Source organism: Leishmania braziliensis, chromosome 36 (genome assembly GCF_000002845.2).
Source record: "Leishmania braziliensis MHOM/BR/75/M2904 complete genome, chromosome 36".
In the NCBI taxonomy this organism is placed as follows: Eukaryota; Euglenozoa; class Kinetoplastea; order Trypanosomatida; family Trypanosomatidae; genus Leishmania; species Leishmania braziliensis.
In genome coordinates this window covers 2,412,467-2,433,102 of record NC_009327.2, presented here as the reverse complement: position 1 = coordinate 2,433,102, position 20,636 = coordinate 2,412,467, and the positions used below count along the sequence as shown (strand labels likewise).

The 20,636-nt window shown below is 55.5% G+C and overlaps 4 protein-coding genes across 4 annotated transcripts; all 4 read left to right on the top strand.

Moving 5' to 3' along the window:
- Positions 1 to 1,181: 1,181 nt before the first annotated feature.
- TOR1 (putative target of rapamycin (TOR) kinase 1) lies at positions 1,182 to 9,026 on the top strand (the record flags this gene model as incomplete). The annotated part of the gene is made up of 1 exon (XM_001569224.2): positions 1,182 to 9,026. One exon carries the CDS (start codon positions 1,182 to 1,184, stop codon positions 9,024 to 9,026), a length of 7,845 nt encoding a protein of 2,614 aa, XP_001569274.2.
- Positions 9,027 to 9,985: 959 nt separating this feature from the next.
- Positions 9,986 to 10,948, top strand: LBRM_35_6610 (putative homocysteine S-methyltransferase; the record flags this gene model as incomplete). Its single annotated transcript, XM_001569223.1, has 1 exon — positions 9,986 to 10,948. One exon carries the CDS (start codon positions 9,986 to 9,988, stop codon positions 10,946 to 10,948), a length of 963 nt encoding a protein of 320 aa, XP_001569273.1.
- A 1,671-nt stretch (positions 10,949 to 12,619) lies between these two features.
- Positions 12,620 to 13,930, top strand: LBRM_35_6600 (glucose transporter, lmgt1; the record flags this gene model as incomplete). Its single annotated transcript, XM_001569222.2, has 1 exon — positions 12,620 to 13,930. One exon carries the CDS (start codon positions 12,620 to 12,622, stop codon positions 13,928 to 13,930), a length of 1,311 nt encoding a protein of 436 aa, XP_001569272.2.
- Positions 13,931 to 19,083: 5,153 nt separating this feature from the next.
- LBRM_35_6590 (putative chaperone protein DNAj) lies at positions 19,084 to 20,109 on the top strand (the record flags this gene model as incomplete). Its single annotated transcript, XM_001569221.1, has 1 exon — positions 19,084 to 20,109. One exon carries the CDS (start codon positions 19,084 to 19,086, stop codon positions 20,107 to 20,109), a length of 1,026 nt encoding a protein of 341 aa, XP_001569271.1.
- Positions 20,110 to 20,636: the final 527 nt, after the last annotated feature.

Genomic DNA, 20,636 nt, shown 5'->3' with positions numbered 1-20,636 from the left:
ATCTCGCTCTCACCCTCTCCGTGTCTCGTGCGTCTGAGATAGAGAGCAAATCAAAAGGAAAGGAAAGCAGCCTAGTCTCCGCGGTTGCGAGCGAACTTTACGCTGCTAACGCGGAGCTCACTGGGAAGGAAACGAGTAAATAACGCTTCATCTTTTGTCATTCCACGCGTGATTGTAGACCCATTGATCGCCACCCGCTCGTACTCACCCGGAAAAAAAGCGTCGAGGAAGCGACGTTGCACGCCGCATCACTATAGTTGTTTTTCATATCGAAGTTACCTTTGCGGTGATTCTCGTGCACCCGTGTGCATCTCTTCTACAGTCTCTCTCGTCTATTGTTTCTACAGCCCTTTGCGCCTCTCTTCATGATTGGCGCAGTGTTGTGCAGTGGCATCTTCATATCCAGTCTGGGAGTGAGAGTCCATTTTTCCTCTACTGCTCAGAATTAACGTTTTTCTCTGCTGTTCCCCTTCCTCTCCCTCCTACGTTGCGCATTTACCTCGAATTGCGACCACCGTGATTGCGCTGGTGTTTTCTTCTTCGCTCCGTCGTTGCCGTTCTTTTCATTCAGCGTATTCGGTGTGCGTTTTGGTGTCTCGCATCTGCAGCCGTATCTCGTTTTCCTCCCCCCTTTTCCCTTTCATTTTTTCCTTTTCTCTCTCCTCCTCTCGATTCCTTTCTTGCACTCTCTTGTGGCGGTACGCATACACACGCACACAGATTGGTTCTCTACCTGCCTTTTCTTGTTCACCTGTTCTCTCAACCTCGTTTCCCTGGAGTCGGTAGGCGTGTCTGTAACTCCTGTCGGCCTCACGTGCTTCTCTGGACTGACTCGTAGCCTTACTACCGTGTAAGGCTGGACGTCGTTGGTGCCGCCGCTGCCTCGACCTTCTACTGTTCGCCGTCCCTTTTATTGTTCTGCCACGCGTCCCCCTAATTTTCAGCTCTCTTCACGAGGCGCACCGCAGCCAATTGAAGGACTGGTCAACTTGCGTGAGTTCTGGTTCCACGCAGGACAGCGACGCTTCCATCAGCAAAATCAATTCTGTTCTTCCGCTCTGCTGGTGTGCTGCTCCTTAGACCTTTCCTGTGTTGCTGACGCTGCGGAAGGGGACCCTCTCTGGTGGCCTCCAGGCACGTTCTTCGTAACGGAGAAAACGAGAAACAAGTGAGACAAGGGAATGGTGTCCAATAGCGGCGTAGGCAGTAGCCATGGCAGCGGTGGTACGAGCAGCAATCGGCATCCGCTGATTGGTCAGCTGCGGCCCATTTTTCAAGAGCTAGAGTCGTCTGCGCCGCAGACGTTGCCTTCCATTATCCTCAAGCTAGAGTACGTGATCGAGGAAGAGAAGGACGCGTTGTTTCACCGCAACTCCATCAAGTCCTATACGGCCAACGCACGCATTTTCCCAAACTGGCTGAATGCGCAGCTGAGACACCTGTTCGAGCGGCCGCAGACGCACATGGCGGGCGTGCAGGTGCTACGGGCGTTGCTACCAGTGGAGTACGTGGAGCTGAATGAAATGACGAAGCTCTTTTCGGAGCTGCTGGTACGCTGCGTACTAGAGACGGGGGACTACAAGACAGCCTTGGAAGCTGGGGAAGTGTGGGGACTGCTGCTCAACAATGGCAGCAGTGTAGTGGAGGGCATCATCAACAACTGCTTACAATTTTCGTTAGCCCTGCTGATGCGCGGAGGGCACGATGAGGTATTTCTGCGCGAGGACGTGAACCAGCGCGGCGACGACAGAGGAGCGACGGCTCGACCGGGCGGGTCCCCTTTAGTGGACCTTTCACGGCTGGGCGAGAACACTCCTCTCACGGATGAGGATCTGTTCCCCGAGGCAACAAAGTTGTCGGGGTGCATCTTCATTCAGCAGCTGGTGCGCCGCGTGCCGTCAATGATTGCGCCGCATGTAAACAGCATTCTTGAGTGCCTGCGCCGTGCCATCCTTGACGCTAACAAACTTGTGCGAGTGAGCGGCGGTGATGCGCTCTTTCACACGCTAGCCATCTCCTACCGCTCAACCGACCCCAAGTTCTACAGTCGTTGGCAGAACAGATTCCTCGAAGACACGGAGCGGAGCGTCCTGTACGGAAGCGACATAGTTTTGCATGGATGCCTGTTGGCCTTTAATGCCGTGCTCTCCGCCACGGCGTTGCGTGAGGCGGAAGGGCGAGAAGTCGGCTTCTCCAATCGGGGGCGCAAACACATTCTGCAGTTCTGGGCGTTTGTCAATGACAACCTTGTGAGTACCTCCCACAACGGCGATGTGCGCGCCGAGGTGCTCAACGCATTACCGCTGCTGGCACAGTACGATAGCATCACCTTCAAGGAGATCTCGGTGAAGCATGTGCGCGCGCTCGCGGAGGCGGTGTTCGTTGGGACTGAAGGCACAGATGAGCGGGCAATAGTGTTTCAGGTACTTGCGCGACTCTTCACGGTGCTGCCTAGCCTCGTCGTACCGTTTCTGGACTTTATGATGAAGTACATCGAGTCGTCGTTAACACCGCACCCTCTCCGTGGCCGCTGCCCTGAGGCTGTGACGTGCTTCGCCACGCTCGCTGGCGTAGAGCCGAATGCGGTGCGGCCCTTTCTGCGACATCTGCTGGGGCCACTCTTCGCTGGGTCGGTGACGGAGCACTTTGCGCGCGATGTAGCGAAAATCTGCACAGCCTTTCCAGAGCTGCGGTCGACGTGCTTGTCCAAGGTACTGGAGGCGACCAAGGCGCAGCTGCTACGCATGCGCAACCGACCTCGACACGCCCGTGCGTCAAGCGAGACGGATCACAGTACGATTGTGCACAACCTCAACTCTCTCGGAAGTCTTGACTTCACTGGATATTCAACGCTGCAGTTCCTGTGTGACGCCGTTATTCGGTACGTATCCGATCCACACGAGGAGGTGCGCCGAAGTGCGATCGATCTGTGCTTCAAACTGGTCCTCTCCGGCTGCTCTCAGTCGCCATGCGAGCGCACTGACGTCGGCGTCGTGATTCACCGCGGCCGGGAACACGTGGGGCTGGTGAACACTGTCATCCGGAAACTTGTAAGTGCAGCTGTTGCTGACACCGAGAGTGATATCCGTCTGCACACACTGGAACACCTCACCGCGGAGTTTGACTACTCACTGGCCTTGCAGAGCATCTGCACGGCACTGTTCCCCGCCCTACATGACCATCATCAGAACCGCATCGCCGCCACTCGTCTCCTGGGCCGCCTTTCCAGTCGAAACCCATCATGCATCCTCCCTATGCTACGTTGTGTGATGGTTCAGTGCATTATGGACATTCAACTTTTCCACGCACCGAAACGGCAGGAGCAGGCGGCAGTGGTGCTGAGCGTGGTGGTGGAGTCCGCCCCTGCGATGGCGCGCCCGTACATCTCGTCTTTGCTGCAGGACTGCGTGATGCGGCTACAGGAAGAGAACAAACCTGTTCCGGTGATCACGGCACTTTTGTCGCTTGTTGGGAAGCTCGCGCGTTACGCGGAGGGCAACGACGTGGCGGTGGTTGCCGCCATCCGACCCTGTGTTATTCGGCACATCCTTGACTCGTCCAGCATCCAGAAGAAGATCGAAGCCATTCGCACTCTGGGAGACATCATCCGCACCACAAAGTACGTTGACGTGTACGAGACGAATCCTGAGTTGCTGAGCGTTCTTCTCTCCGCTCTCCACGGCAGCTTCAAAGAAACGTGGCCCGTGCGACTGGATGTGCTGAAGCTGATGGGCATTATTGGCGCCATCGATCCGGTTCGTGCCAAGGAGATCACGCGGGACTTGCGGGACGGGGGCCTGAGCAGCAGCGGCGCGGCTGCACCTTCCGCATTGCAGTATTCTTCCTCTCGCGGCGAAGAGGCGGTTGTGCAGAACGTTGTGAAGAACGTACTCGGCGTCCTGCAGCTGCCATCCTTGTCGGATGACCAATGCTTGTGCGCTGTGCAGGTGATTGCGAACACGCTGTCACTCAAGGAGGCAGCGAGCGGGTGTCTGACCCCGATGTACCGCGACATACTACAGACTGTTCTTCAGCGAATTACTCTTCAGGCTAAGATACGCGAGAACTTGCTCAGGGTAATGACGCGCATCGTGTATCTATACGGCCAGCACATTCGTCCGTACATGGGCGAGCTCATCACCACGTGCGTCGACTTCCTTCCCGCTGCGGAGCGCGGCGTACTTGTGGAGATACTGTGTCTGCTGAGCGAGATGCGCCGCTCGCTGCGTGAGGAGTTCTGCCCGTCGCTCTCGCTGGTGTTGCCGCCGCTCCTCCAGACGGTGCAGGCGGACGCCGCGCACTCCAGCGAGCCTGTGTTTGCCTTCCTCGTCGATATGGGACATTTGCTTGATGACCACCTCCACAACGTTGTGCCGTGTGCCTGCGAGGTGGCAAGTAACCCTGCCTATCCTGTGGCATGCCGTGCGGCGGCTGTGGACGCCATTCGGCACTTTGCTCGTCGACTGCCGCACCTTGTGTTCCACGCATCGCGCTGCATGCACTGTCTGTGCCGGGTGCTGAGGGAGATGGAGTCGCATCCCCTGCTGTTTGTGCATCAACCACGAGGGTCTGCGGATACGGCTCATCGCCGCCCTGTTGCCGAACTGGCGGCTGGTGGAGGCACGGCGGCTGCGGACGTGCGTACCTTTGTCGCTGTTACTCTGGATGCAGTGCGCGACGTGAGCCGAAACCTCGGTAGCGACTTCGAGAAGTACACCCCTCTGGTGTTTCCACTGCTGGAGGCCTACGGCGAGGACGGGCAGGAAGTAAAGTCGTCTATCCTTAGTACCCTACGCACGAACGGCTGCGTGGCGGCACCCGAGAGCACTCAAGAGCAAGAGGCCGAGGCTGCCGCTCGGTATCGCGTCAGCACTCAGGAGCTGGCTCAGCGGCGCAAGGCTGCGCTGGAGGATAACTTTGCGCAGCTTCGCAGCGTCCTTGTCGCACGCGACCGAGTGACCGAGGAGGAGTGGAGCATGTGGCTGAAACAGCTGGCAGTGGAGCTGCTACGGTCGAGTCCGTCGAACGCGCATGGCTTCGCCTTTGCCCTTGCTCAGCTGCACGAGCCCTTTGCGAGGCATATGCTGCACTCCGCCTTCGCTGTATGCTACGCTGAAATGGCGCCGAAGACGAAGGATCTGGTTCGCACTCTTCTCGGCAACGTACTTCGCAGCGACCGCGTGCCGTCAGAAGTGCTGCAGGAGCTGCTGAACTTGTCAGAGTATATGGAGCGACTGGAGATGCGCTTTAACCCCAAAGAGGGCTCACACAGCACGTACGCCGGGCTTCTGTTTGATTTGAAGACGCTGATGGAGAGCAGCGAGCGGTGCAATTTATACGCCAAGGCGCTGCACTACGTCGAGATTCAGTTCTACGAGGCAACGTACGAGTACGAGCGCAACGTGATGCGCGGTCAGGTCCACCCACTGCTGCCGGAGGAATGGAGTAGGCTTCTACAGTGGTGTGAGAAGAGCATCTACTTGTGCAATCTGCTAGGACTGCGCGAGAGCGCGGAGGGCATGCTGAAGTACATTCAGCGCAACTTTTCTTTTCTGACCGGCAAGCCCCCGTCAGAGTTACCACTCATGATGGACGCGCAGCTCCTTGAGAAGTTGCAGTGGTGGTCGCAGAGTCTGCGGGCGTATGAGAAGGGTCTGCAGGAGGAGCCGAACAAGTTCAGTAACATGGTTGGTTTCATGCGCTCTCTCGACAACCTCGGCGACTATGGTCGACTACTGGAGTCATGGAAGCTATTCCACCCTCACATTACGCGTAAGGAGGCCTCTGAGCTGGCCCCATACGGTGCCCACGCGGCGTGGCTGCTGCGGTGCTGGGAGGACATGGAGAAGATCACAGCCTACATGACCGATGACGGCTATATTGGCACGACTGCCGTCTTTTACCGTGCCGTGCTCGCCACTCACAAGCTTCAGTTCCACGACGCCGTGCCGCTAATTCAAAATTGCCGCAAGCGACTCGACTCAACGCTGTCGGCACTCGTCGCGGAAAGTTACGACCGCGCCTACGGTCTGTTTGTCGGTATTCAGCAACTGAGTGAGCTGGAGGAGCTCGCATTTGTCTCCGTCAATCCGCAAGGCCTCAACCACTGGCAGGAGTTGTGGGAGAAACGGCTGGCTGCCATGGCCTATGAAGGCTGGCCCGGTACACTTGCTAACCACACGCTTGTCATTCCACTGGGGCAGGAGCTGGAGATGTGGCTGCGGTTTGTGTCGCTCTCGCGCGTGCACGGCCGCGACCGCACATCGCGCGACATTCTGTTCGAGCTTCTGGGCAAGCGGAGCATAGCGGCCGCGCTGGAACAGCCGCGGCTGCCGCAACCCCCCATTGCCCTCGCTACCTGCCAGCACTTCTACGACATTAACGAGCGCGAAAGGGCGGTCGAGCTACTTGAGACGTACCTGAAGAAGATGGACCAGGCGGCCCCCTCGCTACCGGACACCGGGGACAGTCAGGCGAGCCTGGCCATGTGTCATGCAAAACTGGCGAGCTGGCTCTTCACCGTGGCGAAGAAGAAGCGGCACAATATGGACGCGCACTATCGCGAGTACATCCGTCACCACCTCGAGAAGGCGACCAGCCTTGACAGCACTAACGGTAGGATTTGGCACACATGGGCGCGTTTCAACCACGACCTTGTCACACATCGTTCCCGCGGTGCGGCGAGCGATGTGCGCCGCGACGAGTACGTTGAACACATCGTGGCTGCCATGGACGGCTACGTTCGGAGCGTGTCTTTTTCTCAGGAGCTCGAGGACATGCTAGGGTTTCTCTCCTTGTGGTTCATTCATGCCGCGCTGCCGCAGGTGCAGGACAACGTGACGCTGCAGGCGGAGATTCTCCAGGTGAGTCCGACGGTGTGGCTCAAGGTTATTCCGCAAATCATCGCCCGCCTGCACTCGCGCGACGCAGTTGTGTCGGAGTCCGTCTTTCAGCTGCTCACCATTGTCGCCAAGGCGCACCCGCAAGCGCTCTTGTACAGCCTCAACGTGACGCTGAACTCTAGCGTGCGGAGTGCAGAGAGCAACACAGCGGAGCAGATGGAGCGCAAGCAGGCGGCTCAGCGGTTGCTTGGCCGCATCAAGGAGATGCACAATAATGGCCGCATGATGGTCAAAGACGCTGCCCTTGTCTGCCAGGAACTCGTGCGGTGCGCTGTGCTCTGGACAGAACTTTGGTTTGACGAGCTCGAGCGAGCATGGTTTCAGTGGGGGCGCGACAAGAACGCCCACAGCGTGCTTCTTGCGCTTCAGCCGCTGCTTGAGCATCTGTCGCACCCCGATACACTTGCCGAGTCGCACTTTGTGACCGAGTTTGGCGACTTGCTCAGCGGCGCCTGCGAGTGCGTCGAGAAGGCTTTGTCGACCGGAAACAACGTCTACATGGAGGAGGCGTGGAACCGCTTCAAGACGGCGGTGAAGCGGATGGATGAACAGATCAACGGCATGACGTCCCTCGCCCTTCAGCTCGTGAGCCCGCGTCTGATTCAGAGCGGCAAGGACCTGTCACTGGTGGTGCCGGGGCAGTACAGCGATACCGGCGTGTACCCGCACATCTCCTCCTTTCAAAGCACGCTGAAGGTGATGAACTCCAAGCAGCACCCGCGTCGCCTCTATATGACCGGCACGGACGGCGTCTTGTACAAGTTTCTCCTCAAAGGCCACGAAGACCTGCGGCTCGACGAGCGCGTTATGCAGCTGCTGGCTTTCGTGAACACACTGCTGGAGAAGCACTCGGCTATCCAGCGCCGCGACTGCATGATCCAGGTCTTCTCCGTCACCCCTCTCAGCGAGAACGCTGGGCTGGTGGGGTGGGTCGACAACTGCGACACACTGCATCAGCTCATCAAGGACTACCGTGTGCACTCCAAATACCTCTCGATCGAGGTGAATTTGATGCTGAGCTTCAACGTTGACCTGGACCGGCTTCAGGTGATCCAACATGTGGAGCCGTTCGAGTTCGCGTTGGAGCAGACAGAGGGCGCCGACCTCGCCAACTCGCTCTGGATGCGCGCGCCAAGCGCTGAGTCGTGGTTGGACCGCCGCACCACGTATGTCTGTTCACTTGCCACCATGTCCATGGTTGGTCACATTCTGGGCCTCGGGGACCGTCATCCATCGAACCTAATGATCCACTCCTTCAGCGGTCGCGTCGTGCACATCGACTTTGGCGACTGCTTCGATGTGGCGCAGAACCGAAGCGCATTCCCAGAGAAGGTGCCATTCCGACTGACTCGAATGCTGGTCAAGGCGATGGAGATGGGCGGCATCGACGGACTTTTCCGCCATGGTTGCATCACGGTGATGGGCGTACTGCGTGAGGAGGGCAGCAGTATTCTGGCGCTGTTGGAGGCGTTTGTGCACGACCCCCTCGTGTCGTGGTGGCGCGATGAGTCGGAGGACGGGGCAGTTGCATCTGCTGTCGTCGCGTCGGCAGCGCCGAGCAGCAGCATGCCGTCTATCGCCGCACCGGCACCACTCAGCCACTACTCGCAGCGCGCCGCCTACGCGGCTATCGGGGAGTCCTTTCACAAGTCTCGCACTGCCTTTCCCTCTCTCACGCCGGCATCGCGCTTGTCGGTGTCGTGTGGTCGCTCCTTACGCGCCCCACAGGCTTCGGTCGCTTCCCGCGTGCGTGCTTCACCTCCCCTTGTTTCCAGCAGCCAGTCGTCAGATATTTTGAGCAACATGTCAGTCAACCACACCAGCGAAGCAAAGAAAGTGGTCAATCGCATTCGCGAAAAGCTCGAGGGCCGCGAGTTTGCTGGGTGGCAGCTCCAAGCCAACGCCTTGTCTCACGCGGCAGGTGGCGTGGGTGTGGCCATGAAGGAGGGGGCGGGGGAGGAGCCGATGACCAGTGCTCGCTTGGGCAGCGACGCGTCAGCAGCACCAATGGCGAGCGGCGAAGACGGGCTTTCTGTTCAGGCGCAGGTGACTCGGCTCATCTCGGAGGCCACCTCCAACGAGAACTTGTGTGTCCACTTTCAAGGCTGGTGCCCGTTCTGGTGATGTCCGCCACTACGCGTGAGAGCGGTGAATTACACTGTTGTAAGGGCAAGGGATAAAAGGTGGCAGTGACGCCACACGGTAGGGTGGTGGTGGTGGGGGGGAGGAGAATGGCAGAGAAGGGGACTATGCACACGAGTTACATGCATGTGCGCGTAGGCGCGCGCGCGTATTGGTGAGCCTCCTTTTTGTGGCAGTTCTACCAAAGCACCGAAACAGTCCCGAGAAGAGGAAATGCACTCGAGTACGAGAAGGCAGAAAACGGAGGCGGTTGCCTCAACCTCGTGAAGCGTTGGCAGCCCTGCGTAAAGTGTCGTGGTGTCTGCGTGGCCGCGCACAAGCACCCTTATCCAGTGTCCTTGGCTCACCAGAGCGGGCCTGGGATACACAGGAACCGAGAGAGGGGAAGGAGCGACCGTAGAAGAAGACATTCAATCATTGCTTACCGTCGGCGTTCTCTGCTTCGCTTTGGGGGGGGGTTTGAAATTTCCAATCTCGAAATGACTCGCAGTTGCCTGAGGTCCCCCACTTCGGTGCTCTGAAGGTGCCTCGGCTCCGTATTTTGTAGAGTAAAAGACGGGGTAAAAGAGTGCGGGGCGGGGGAGGGGGCACACACCCTTTTCCTGTTTGGCCTTTGAACACCTCCCTAGCGCGTCGATAGAAGCCACAGTGGGCTATATCGGGTCATCCTTATCATTTGTTCCACCCCTACCTCTTCTATTTAATACCGCCTTCCGCTTTACCGCCTCGCCACGCGCTTTATACAGCGCTCTTCCCTCTCCTTCTCTTATACCCCGCTGCCAACCTGGATCGACGGCAGCTTTGTCCTTCACCATCATTGCCGTACCTCGCGCCTTTGGCGCGCCCACACACACACACATTGCGCTCACAGGGAGACTCATTATTTTCGTGTTGTGGCTGCGTGTATTAAAGACACTCCACGAGTTTCAGTAGTAGGTAACATGGAAGCCTACTTAGCAGATCCGAAGCACGTCGTTATGCTCGATGGTGGCCTCGGGACAGAGCTAGAGGCGCGTGGCTGCAATCTTCTCGATCCCCTCTGGTCCGGTGAAGTCCTGCTGAAGTCACCACAGAAGATCCAGGATGTGGAGCTGGCGTACCTGCAAGCAGGTGCACGGTGCCTCATCACAGCCAGCTACCAGATCACACCAAAGAGCCTCATGGAGCACCGCCTACTTACCGAGGAGGCCGCTGTGGCCGTTATCGAAGAGTCAGTGCGCATTGCGCAGGTCGTGCGGGAGCGGTATGTGAAAGAGAATCCCCAAGCTGAACCGGTTTTCGTGGCCGGCTCGGTCGGTCCGTATGGCGCCTACCTCGCCGACGGATCTGAATACCGTGGCGACTACGTCCGAAGTGCAGAGGAGTTTAAAGAATTTCATCGTGCTCGTATTGCAGCGCTTCTCCGCGCCGGCGTAGACGTGCTTGCTATTGAAACCCAAGCCTCCGCTGCGGAAGTGCACGCTATTGTGGCGTTGCTGCAAGAGGAACATCCAAACTGTAGAGCGTGGGTGTCCTTCACGACCTCTCGAACCTCACCGGTGAAGGCAATCAGCGACGACACCACGTGGGCTGAAATCATTCCCTTCCTTGAGATGTCTCCGCAGGTTGTGGCTGTAGGCGTCAACTGCATCCCTATGGCCGAGGCCTCTGCCGTGTTGGCCCATCTGCACACTCTCACCACGATGCCGCTTGTTGTGTACACGAACTCGGGGGAGTCCTACAACCCAGCCACTAAAACGTGGCACCCCATTGCAATGGCCGATGGCACAACTTTGAGTTTGGCAGCGCTGGCGCCGGAATGGGCTTCTCAGGGTGCTCGGATCATTGGCGGGTGCTGCCGCACCAGGCCATCGGACATCGCCGGGGCCGCGGCAGCTCTCCGCAGCGCCTGCTTCATCGAGTAGTGGTTTCATTCTCGGAAAGGGAAGTCGCTGATCGTAAAAAGGGGCGGGTGGAAAGGCCGCATTGAACTCCAACGCCACGCTCACCACTACACAAGGCAAGGACTGCCCTCCCCCGGCACAGGAAGAGTGAGCTCCCTCTTTCGGAGTACCGCGTGAGTGCGCGTCTGCTTACCGTACTCTCTTCTGCTTTCTTTCTCCTCATCACAGCCAGTGAACTGTTCTCGAGCACCACGGTACTTTTATCACACATTTTTCTGCCACCACTCCTTCAACTGGCTCAAACCACGCGTAAGCGTGCGCCTGAGTGTTGAACACAGGGATGCTACTCTAGCTCGTCTCAGGAATGAACCACATATAAAGCCGATGACGGTTGCTCTTTGGCGTATTTCGTAACCTCTTCAGCGTCTCTCCGCCTCCCCCTTGCCCTTACGCGTGTGATAGCTCACCGCAGAGTGGGTCGACAACGTAGTTCAAGCCACGACTCCTACACATCCGCCTTTCCATTCAAGGAGAGAGGGAAAAAAAAACAGCTTCCTTCTTCATCACTCGACTGCTTAGGCTTTTGTCCTGGTGTAAGGAACCTTGATTGGTTGTCTGTGTCTTCTCTCCGAACCATCTCCATCTGCACCATCGACTTCTCCTGCGAACAGTATTTTTCGTTTGCAATCTCAGCCACATTTTGCTTCTCAACTTCCTCGCTTTGTCCCCCTCAGTTTCTCTTCGATACATCGCTGCGTGGCAATCACCACGCACCGCGTCCCAATCTGCCCCCCCCCTCCTGTGTACTTCATCCATTCCCAAATTCACAGAACGCAAAACAAAAAAACAAGGGCGTCTCACCAACCCACCAGCTTCTCCAATCACAAGCGGAGAGGCACCCCTCACCAACAGGAAGCGCTAACACGAACATGAGCAAATGAAAACAAACAAATAAAAAGAACATCACAGCGTGCCTGACCGCCACACCAACAGCAAAAAAAAAAAACACAACGTTCAGAACTATGAAACGTATCTCAAGCCTAGCGCCGCAAATTTATGGCAGTATGAATGACTAGCCAACTGACGATCCGACGCCAGCGTAGCTGCCGCAGGCAACGCTGACAACAAAGTAGACGCTGAAGGTACTGACTCCCAGAGCGTCTCTCCGGGCGCCTCTCGCGGAAACAAACGACTGAAGGTAATGCGACAGTTTACCCACATGCTGTTTGGTACAACAATAAAGCCATCATACATAAGACATGAAATTGAATTATTTCCACTGCCGCCAACGCAATGACACGTTGCCGCTCCTCCGCTGCGGGAGAAAAAGTATACCGATTAACATATCCCAACCTGATCAGGCATAGTGATATTGACGGAAAAAAGATGCGGTGCTAGACATTTACATGACACGGTATTGAGATAACATAATCAGCTTCCACCTAGCACGTCCGCGTTACCATCGCCCATGCCATCGGTGCCAGCCTGAACGGCTACTCGATCGGCTTTGTTGGCGTGTACGCAACGCTGTTTGGCTACAGCACGAACTGCGCGAGCTTCAGCAGCGAGAAGGGCTGCTCGACGGTGCCCAACGCCGACTGCAAGTGGTTTACGGACGCGAGCAGCACTGGATACTGTGGCTGGACCGATATCACGTGCCGCAGAGCGTACACCTACACGGGTCCTGCGGACATGCCAGCTGCGATTGCCCAATGCGAGGCGGACTCGCGGTGCAGGTGGTCATATGGTGCCCAGGAGTGCCAGAACCCGGCGGGCTACTTGTCGTCGGAAAGCGGTATCTTTGCCGGCTCGATGATTGCCGGCTGCCTGATCGGCTCCATGTTTGCTGGTCCGCTTGCGTCGACGATCGGTGCGAGGCTCTCGTTCCTGCTCGTTGGTCTCGTGGGTGTTGTGTCTTCCGTGTTGTACCACGTGTCGTGCGCGGAGAACGAGTTTTGGGTGCTGATTGTCGGCCGCTTTGTGATTGGTCTGTTCCTGGGCGTGATCGGTGTTGCGTGCCCTGTGTACACTGATCAGAACGCGCACCCGAAGTGGAAGCGCACGATTGGCGTGATGTTTCAGGTGTTCACGACGCTGGGCATCTTCGTTGCTGCCGCGATGGGTCTTGCGCTTGGCCAGAGCATCTCGTTTGACCAGAACAAGGACCAGATGGTGATGGGGCGCATGCAGGGCCTGTGCGCGTTCTCGACCCTGTTCAGCCTACTGACGATCCTGCTTGGCATTGTGATGAGCGAATCGCGCGCGCAGTTCGGCGGCGGGGAGGAGGGCGCCATTGAGCTGGACCCGAACGAGTACGGCTACTTGGAAATGATCCCGCGCCTGCTGATGGGCTGCGTGATGGCTGGGACGCTGCAGCTGACTGGTATCAACGCTGTGATGAACTACGCGCCGACGATCATGGGCAGCCTTGGCCTGGCGCCGCTGGTGGGGAACTTCGTTGTGATGCTGTGGAACTTCGTGACGACGCTTGCGTCGATCCCGCTCTCGTACGTGTTCACGATGCGCCAGCTGTTCCTGTTCGGCTCGATCTTCACGTCGTGCATGTGCCTGTTCATGTGCGGTATTCCCGTGTACCCTGGCGTCAGCAAGAAGTTGGAGGTCAAGAACGGCGTGGCGATCACTGGCATTCTGCTGTTCATCCTCGGCTTCGAGGTGTGCGTGGGCCCGTGCTACTACGTGCTGACGCAGGACATGTTCCCGGCATCGTTCCGTCCGCGCGGTGCGTCGGTGACTCAGGTGGTCCAGTTCATCTTCAACCTGATTATTAACGTGTGCTACCCGATCGCGACGGAGGGCATCTCCGGCGGTCCGTCTGGCAACCAGGACAAGGGCCAGGCCGTTGCCTTCATCTTCTTTGGTTGCCTGGGCATCATCTGCTTCATCACCCAGTTGTTCTTCCTGCACCCGTGGGATGATGTGCGCGATGGGAAGAAGAAGGGGTCTCAATTTCAGGAGAAGGGGGAAATAGTCGACGATTCGTAAAGCAGCATAACTGGGTTTAATGAAATGACAGAGGAGTGTGGCGTACTGATTTTGTCTGTACGACATGTGCCTCATGTGGGTTGTGCGCGAGGTCATGTTGTAGCCACCGATGGGAGTGCTTTGTTTGAGGTGTGGCACTTTTCTGATGTTTCAGCTGGTGGCTTCTTTTCCTCTGCGTTGCCTGCCTGTCTGTCTCTTTTTTCTCTATGTTTGTTGCTGCCCTCCCCCCTCCCCCCTTCTTCCGTCCTCCCTTTTTTTTTGTGTGTGTTTCTTTCCTTTTTACCTTTTTCAACAAAACGTTCACTTTCGTGCATGTCATCTTTTGTTGCTTTTCTGTGCGTTTGTAGCTTCGGCCCGACGTGCATCACCACATCACCACACGCTGCATCGATGCCTCCCCCCCTCCCCCTTTTTGTGCTTCGTGTACGAATAACTGCTTATATATCTCTCTCTCTATTGCGTTCTCATTTTTGTGTGTCTCCGGCGCGTTTACCTTCCAACCGTTCTTCACTCCCCGTTCTCTTCCATCCTCTTATTCACTTTCGTTTGCATTCTGCCGTTTCTCTTTTTCGGGGAGCTGATTCCCCTTTGCAGGTGCACTTGCTTCTCTCTTGCGATGTCAGTTGCATTCACCCCTGCTCGTGTTGTGCTACCCCTTTTCTCTTCTCGGCCTTTGCACTGCTGTACACTCCAGTGCGGCAGCGTGTTTGCGACAATGCAGCTGAAGAGCCGCTTCGCTCCCCCTCTTCCCTTCCTCCAGATGTCGCGACGACGCAACGGCTTCGCCATGTTCCTGTGTTCTCGCTCTGCACTTCCTCTGCATGCGTTCCTGCGAATCAAATCACACGGGCTACCTACTCTTTCCGTTTGTTTTTAAGAAGTGGAGAGGTCACAGTGAGATTGAGAGAGGCTAGGACTTGTGGCATGATGGGTGCAAGAGACCCACTAACGTGGAGCACCACAGCAAAAATGTTAGTGATGCGAAAGGGACGATCTACGGAGGAAGAGAGGAACGGTAAAATAGGGGTAAAAAGGGAGAACCCATCGTTCACAGGAATATATATATATATTTCTGCTAATGACTTCAATCAATACGACAAACAAATGAAAATGACAGAGAGCGGAAGAAAACACCAGGGTATTTCGGGTTTACTAGGTGCCACTTTTTAGCACTACTCTGATGCTTCACTGCCACGGGTGTGTTCATTTCTCTTTCTCTCTGTTTCGCTTCCTTTTGTGTATTTGCGCGAATAGGGCACCTCTTTCTTTTACACCGCAGATACATGAAAACACATGCGCACACACATTTATCTGTGCAGTGTTTGTAGTGTATATGCTTTGTCGCTCTTTCTCTCGCTCGATGTATAGCTGTGGGTGCCTGTGGTCGTCTGTGCCTGTGCTCGTCTCTTGTGACTTCTTGCCTTTTTAGTTTTTTTTTTTTTTGTCCCCCCCCCCCTCTCCCCCCTCTTGTCCTTCTCTCTCTGTCTCTCTGTCTTTTTTATTGTTTTCGTATACCACCACTGTTTCGTACGGAAACAGAGAAAACGTCCTCTTTTTTTTTGATTTTAGATTTTCTCTTTGCCCCTCCCCCCCCTTTTTTTTTGCTTCTCAGCTTCGTTGTCTTACACTTCATGTGTAGGTTAGCTCTAGACTGCGGGCGCGGAAGTAGAACACGCAACACAAAAGAGAACAAGATGTAAACATAGACGTAGGTGAGCTCTCTGGTCCTTCGCATGTGTGTTTGTCGCTCGAGCACCTACTCTCTCTGTCCCTTCCCTCCCTCGCTTTCTCGGCCTCTTACCAAGAGGGAGTAAGGAGGATGAATTGGCACGCCACACAAACGAACCCACTGCTCTTCATACAGCGTAACCAACAGCTGCAGAACAGGAAGGACGGAGGAATAAGCCAATAAAGCGCGCCCGAGAGCCATCACAGTGAAGGAAGAGGTGTAGAACTGGGCTGTGTCGGACGTCCGTTGTAGACTATCAAAACACCTCCGCATGTGAGACAGGCAGGCAGGCAGGATACTGAAGAATCACAAAGAACAGTGCAGCAAAGAGTGGCAACAGCCAACTCTACGCATATCCACAAGACTCCTCTCCTGGAAGATGAGCAAGAGCATGCGAAGAAGCAGAAAGCAAGAAAAAGATCTTCGTTACACTTGCTGCTGCCAAAGAAGCCAAATAAAAAAGGAGGGGGGGGGGCGTTTTGCAAATGTCCACTTTCACACCTTCACTTGTCCGGTAGCTCAAATGCATCTGGAGCTGAACGAAAAGGGGGAGGAGGAAACGAAATGTGCATTGAGATCTGTGTTCTGCGAGCGAGCAACTGCGATGCATTGGGAACAGCTTTCAGCCATATCCACGCAGAGGCAGTTCTGCTGACTGTGCATTTTGTTTTCTCTTCCTTCTCCTTTCGGTTCCTACTGGCTCTTCTTAGCCTTTGCTTGCGTTTCATGGGACTGATGCATGTGTGGATATAGATATCTATATCCATCGTTCTTGTCTTGAAATCTAAGACTCCGCTCTTTACACTACTTTGCGCATGGCTCTCATGCACCAGTCGAGATAACCAACGAAGGGCGGTGTGAAGAACAGTAGAAGCATTGCTACAGTCCTTTTGCCTTTTTCTTCGTTTTCTTTCGTTATTGCTTCCTTTATGCCCTCTCTTCCTCCCCTCCCCTCCCCCTTTTCAATAGGATACGCCGTCACATCTTTCGCGTTGTGGCTCTCTTTTGCTTTTGTTCGTCCTTCACAAGAACGGCATGGAGAGAGAGAGCGTCGTTCAGGCGCTCATCGTCTTTTTTTCCTCCTTTATGAACTCTCCTGCTTACCGCACAAGTGAGCCACGCATTTTCCCTTTACAGACAACGGTTAAGACTAGAAGCGACCATTATGAAGCACAGGGGTGGAGGAGAGCAATGAGAGCGCAACAAAGAAGAAAGACGGTCGAAAGTAACGTGCGCAGGATGTTGGAGCACGCACACACAGACACACCCACCCACCCAAAGGAAAAACACATATATGCAGTTATATATGACGATGTGGTCCAGTCTGCACTGCTCTCTTTGCGATCTTTTCACCGATCCTTTCCTCTTCGTCTTTCCTGATCAACAGATGGGCGAATCGGCTTGTATTACTGCTTTTACGTCTCTTTTTTCCCTCTCACCCACCCTTCTCCATCTTCCCCAGCAGGAGCTCATACGCGACTTCCGTCGTTCTCTCCGTTGCCCGCCTTTTTATAGTGGAGTCGCTCTTGTTCTCCGCAGTTTTTCTCCTCTTTCTCCTTCTGTTTATTTTATCTTTACGTTTTTCTTCTCTTAGCACATCATTGCGTGTGAGACGTCCGCAAAAAACTGTGCAATGACATCAAAAATTACAGCACGGACTAAACAAGGGGGAAAAAGCTACAAGGCGTGCTCATGGTACGTGACATGGAAGTGCATGCTTGGTGCCGCGTGCGTCTACAAGCGTTTGGGGCATAAATGTCGATTGCGCGTATGGTGCGCCTCGCCTCTGCGCTTAAGCGTGTTTTGATGCTGGGACGCGCCTCGATATGCGGAACGGAGGGGGCGAGGGCTCCCGGCTAACGAGGGGAAAGGACTCCTTGAAGAGAGGGGCGCGGCGGTGCGGCAGTCTCTGCCAAGAAGTGCCCGTGCCGCCCCTCTTTTGACCGGTCCTGAAACAGGGCGACAGTGCGCCCGGCGGGAGAGAAAGAAGAGGATGAGAGGGGATTGAAACGGTGGTGACACTAGGGCGTGCTGCTGAAGCCCCCCTTTTTCGCTTTGAAGCGTAGTATTCCTTACAAAGATACAAGCACGAGCACCTCACCGCCGCTTTCTCTCTCCCTCTCTCTCTCTGCCTTTCGTCGCTTACTTGCTGTGGTGCATCATACGCCATCAAATCCCTCCCGATCTAGAGTTTCAATACAACGCTACCCTCGTTACCTCTCTCTATACGCCTCCACTTCTCGCCTCGCTTCTATTCTACACTTCTTTGTCGTATTTCCCCTCGACCATGACGGGGTACACATGTGCCTATCGGGGTTCTTGGCCCTTGACGCACTTCCGATACACGCACACCTTTACGCGTGATGCGTGATGTGTCGCTGCAGCATCACCCCACATTTTATTGTTTGTGTGACAGAAAAAAAAAAGCAACCAAGCACGACGCTTTACCATTCCCATTTTCGACGCGCATACAAGCAACGAAAAAGACGCCCAAACCGACTCATCGACAGTGTGGGATCAACAAACATCGAGCCAGCGAGTCTCTCTTTTTTTTTTTTTGTCACCACTGCCGCCGTTCACGTCACCCCATCTGGAAACGGACGTGCGGGGGAGCATAAGAGTTCCTATTACATCTTATTTATCTCCCTCCCACCCCACCCACCCCATTGTGACCCTACCCCTACACTGTTCTACTCCACCACTCTTTTTGTGGTGGCTTTCTATCCGCGAGCAGAAGCGCCGGCCGCTGTATGGCCTTTCCCCCCTACTCCGTTGTCCTCTGCCTTTTTCCACCATCAGCTTTTTTTTTTCGCCTGGCGTCGCTTCCAGGTGGCGGCGTTCCTCGACTACTCGCTCACCTCGGTTACTCTTCTGTTGCACGCTGTTCCCTTTCGCGTCGGTGCGTGTGGCTGTGAGGCAAGCTTTGACGATACCGAGGCGGGCTTTTTTGTAGGCATTTCCCTCTCCGTGTTGGGTCGTGCACTACAGTGGGCGGGTCTCGTGTGGTAGCATTTCTCCTTGGTGTAAAGGTGTTTCCGCCGTAAAAAAGAAAACACCAATCCCGAGAGACACTTTTTGAGAAAAATACAGTGCGGGTGCTTACGCGCCGCCTCACTGCTAGACCTGAGGAGAGGGACGATAGCGCCGCAGGGCTTGGGCTACCACAGTGTCCCTACTGCACGCGCTCCAGCACTGGCGTCGCACATAGACAGAGGCATTTGTGTTCGACAACACTTGACCTTTCCACGCCTGCGTAGCTAAGGGGGTCCCATTCAGGCCGAGGATTCACGCGGAAACCTACTTGCTTGATCCACTCCCCTTCTTTTTCTTGTGTTTCCCGGTGTATGCGTGGGGGGCTGACAAGTGGTTTGACGTGGCTCTCAAAAGGACAAGTTCGCCCCCCCAAAAAGAAAAGGTAGAGCCGATGGGCGTGGACTATTATAAGGTGCTTGGCGTCAGCCGAAACGCCAAGCCGAATGAGATCAAGAAAGCATACCACCAGCTCGCCCTCAAGTATCACCCAGACAAGAACACTGACAACCGTGAAAAGGCAGAGCGCAAGTTCAAAGAGGTGAGCGAGGCGTATGACGTGCTCAGTGACGAGAAAAAGAAGAAGATCTACGACCTCTATGGCGAAGAGGGCTTGAAGGGTGGAGTGCCGGAGGACGGTGGTGCCGGTATGGGCGGCGCTGGCATGCCAACAGGTGGTATGCCAGGCGGCTTCCACGGCACCACGTACCACTTCTCCAGCACCGATGCCTTCAAGATCTTTAATCAGTTCTTCGGCTCGTCGGACCCGTTTGCGGGGGGTGAGGCCTTTGGCGGTGGTGGTCCTGGTCTCCATCGCGTTTTCCGCGGCTACGGCGGCCCGGAAGGATTCACCACGGGCTTTGGCACCCCACAGGCATCTCCGACGTGCGACGTGCCACCGATGGAGTATACGTTTGCGTGCACGCTGGAGGAAATCTACACTGGCTGCACAAAGAAGTTCAGCGTATCCCGCAACATGCCATCTGGAGCAGAGAAGAAAATGTTCGAGGTGAAGGTGCTTCCCGGGTACAAAAAAGGCACGAAGATCCGCTTTGAGCGCGAGGGCGGGCGGGTGGAGGGGTACCCGCCAAACGTGCTGGCAGACATGGTCTTTATCTTGGATGAGCGGCCACACCCACGGTTTGAGCGACGTAACGCTGATCTCCACACCACGTTGCACATCAATCTCAAACAGGCTCTGCTTGGCAGCACAGTATTCGTGAAGGGCATCGACGGCCAGACGATCTCCTTGCCTCTTAATGGCGTCAGCAAAAGTGGTCGCAAGCTGCGCGTGTCGGGATCTGGCTTGCCGGATCGCAAGACGAACCGCAAAGGCGATTTGTACGTGACCATTGCAGTTGATTTTCCCGACGTGTTGACCGAAGACACGAAACGCTTGATTGAGCAGTGCAAATTCTAGCCCGGTTGCAAATGCTTTTTGTGTGCAGCCAGTGGGAAGAAGGAAGGCGAGGAGTCAGACTATAGGCAGGAGAATCGGTCACGTCTGACCCCAGTAACTGAGTCTGCGCTCTGCTTGGACACTTTCGCGACAAAGTTCCCATCCTCTCCCCCTGCCTTCACTTCAGACGTCTGATTTGCGAGCTGCGAACTATCATACCCAAGTAGCCTTTCCTATACGCGCTATCCGTGGGTAATGGGACCGCGCCTCTCGCCTTCTCGCAAGCCTCCCACGAGCCTTTACCTCCTCTTACTTTTCTCTTTATTCTTATATGCACCTCGGACGAACATCTCGCCAAGTCCATGGCAGCAAAAAGTGAAGAAAAAAGAGCCGAACAGAAGGCACCCACCTGTCTGCGCAGGTTTTCTTTGGTTTGCTCTCTTTGGTGTCCGCGCAGCCAAAGAGAACAAAGCGCAAAAACAAAACAAAACGAGTGAAGACCTCCACCAAGCGAAGGAATAAAAACTCCCCCAAAGCAGAAGCGGCGC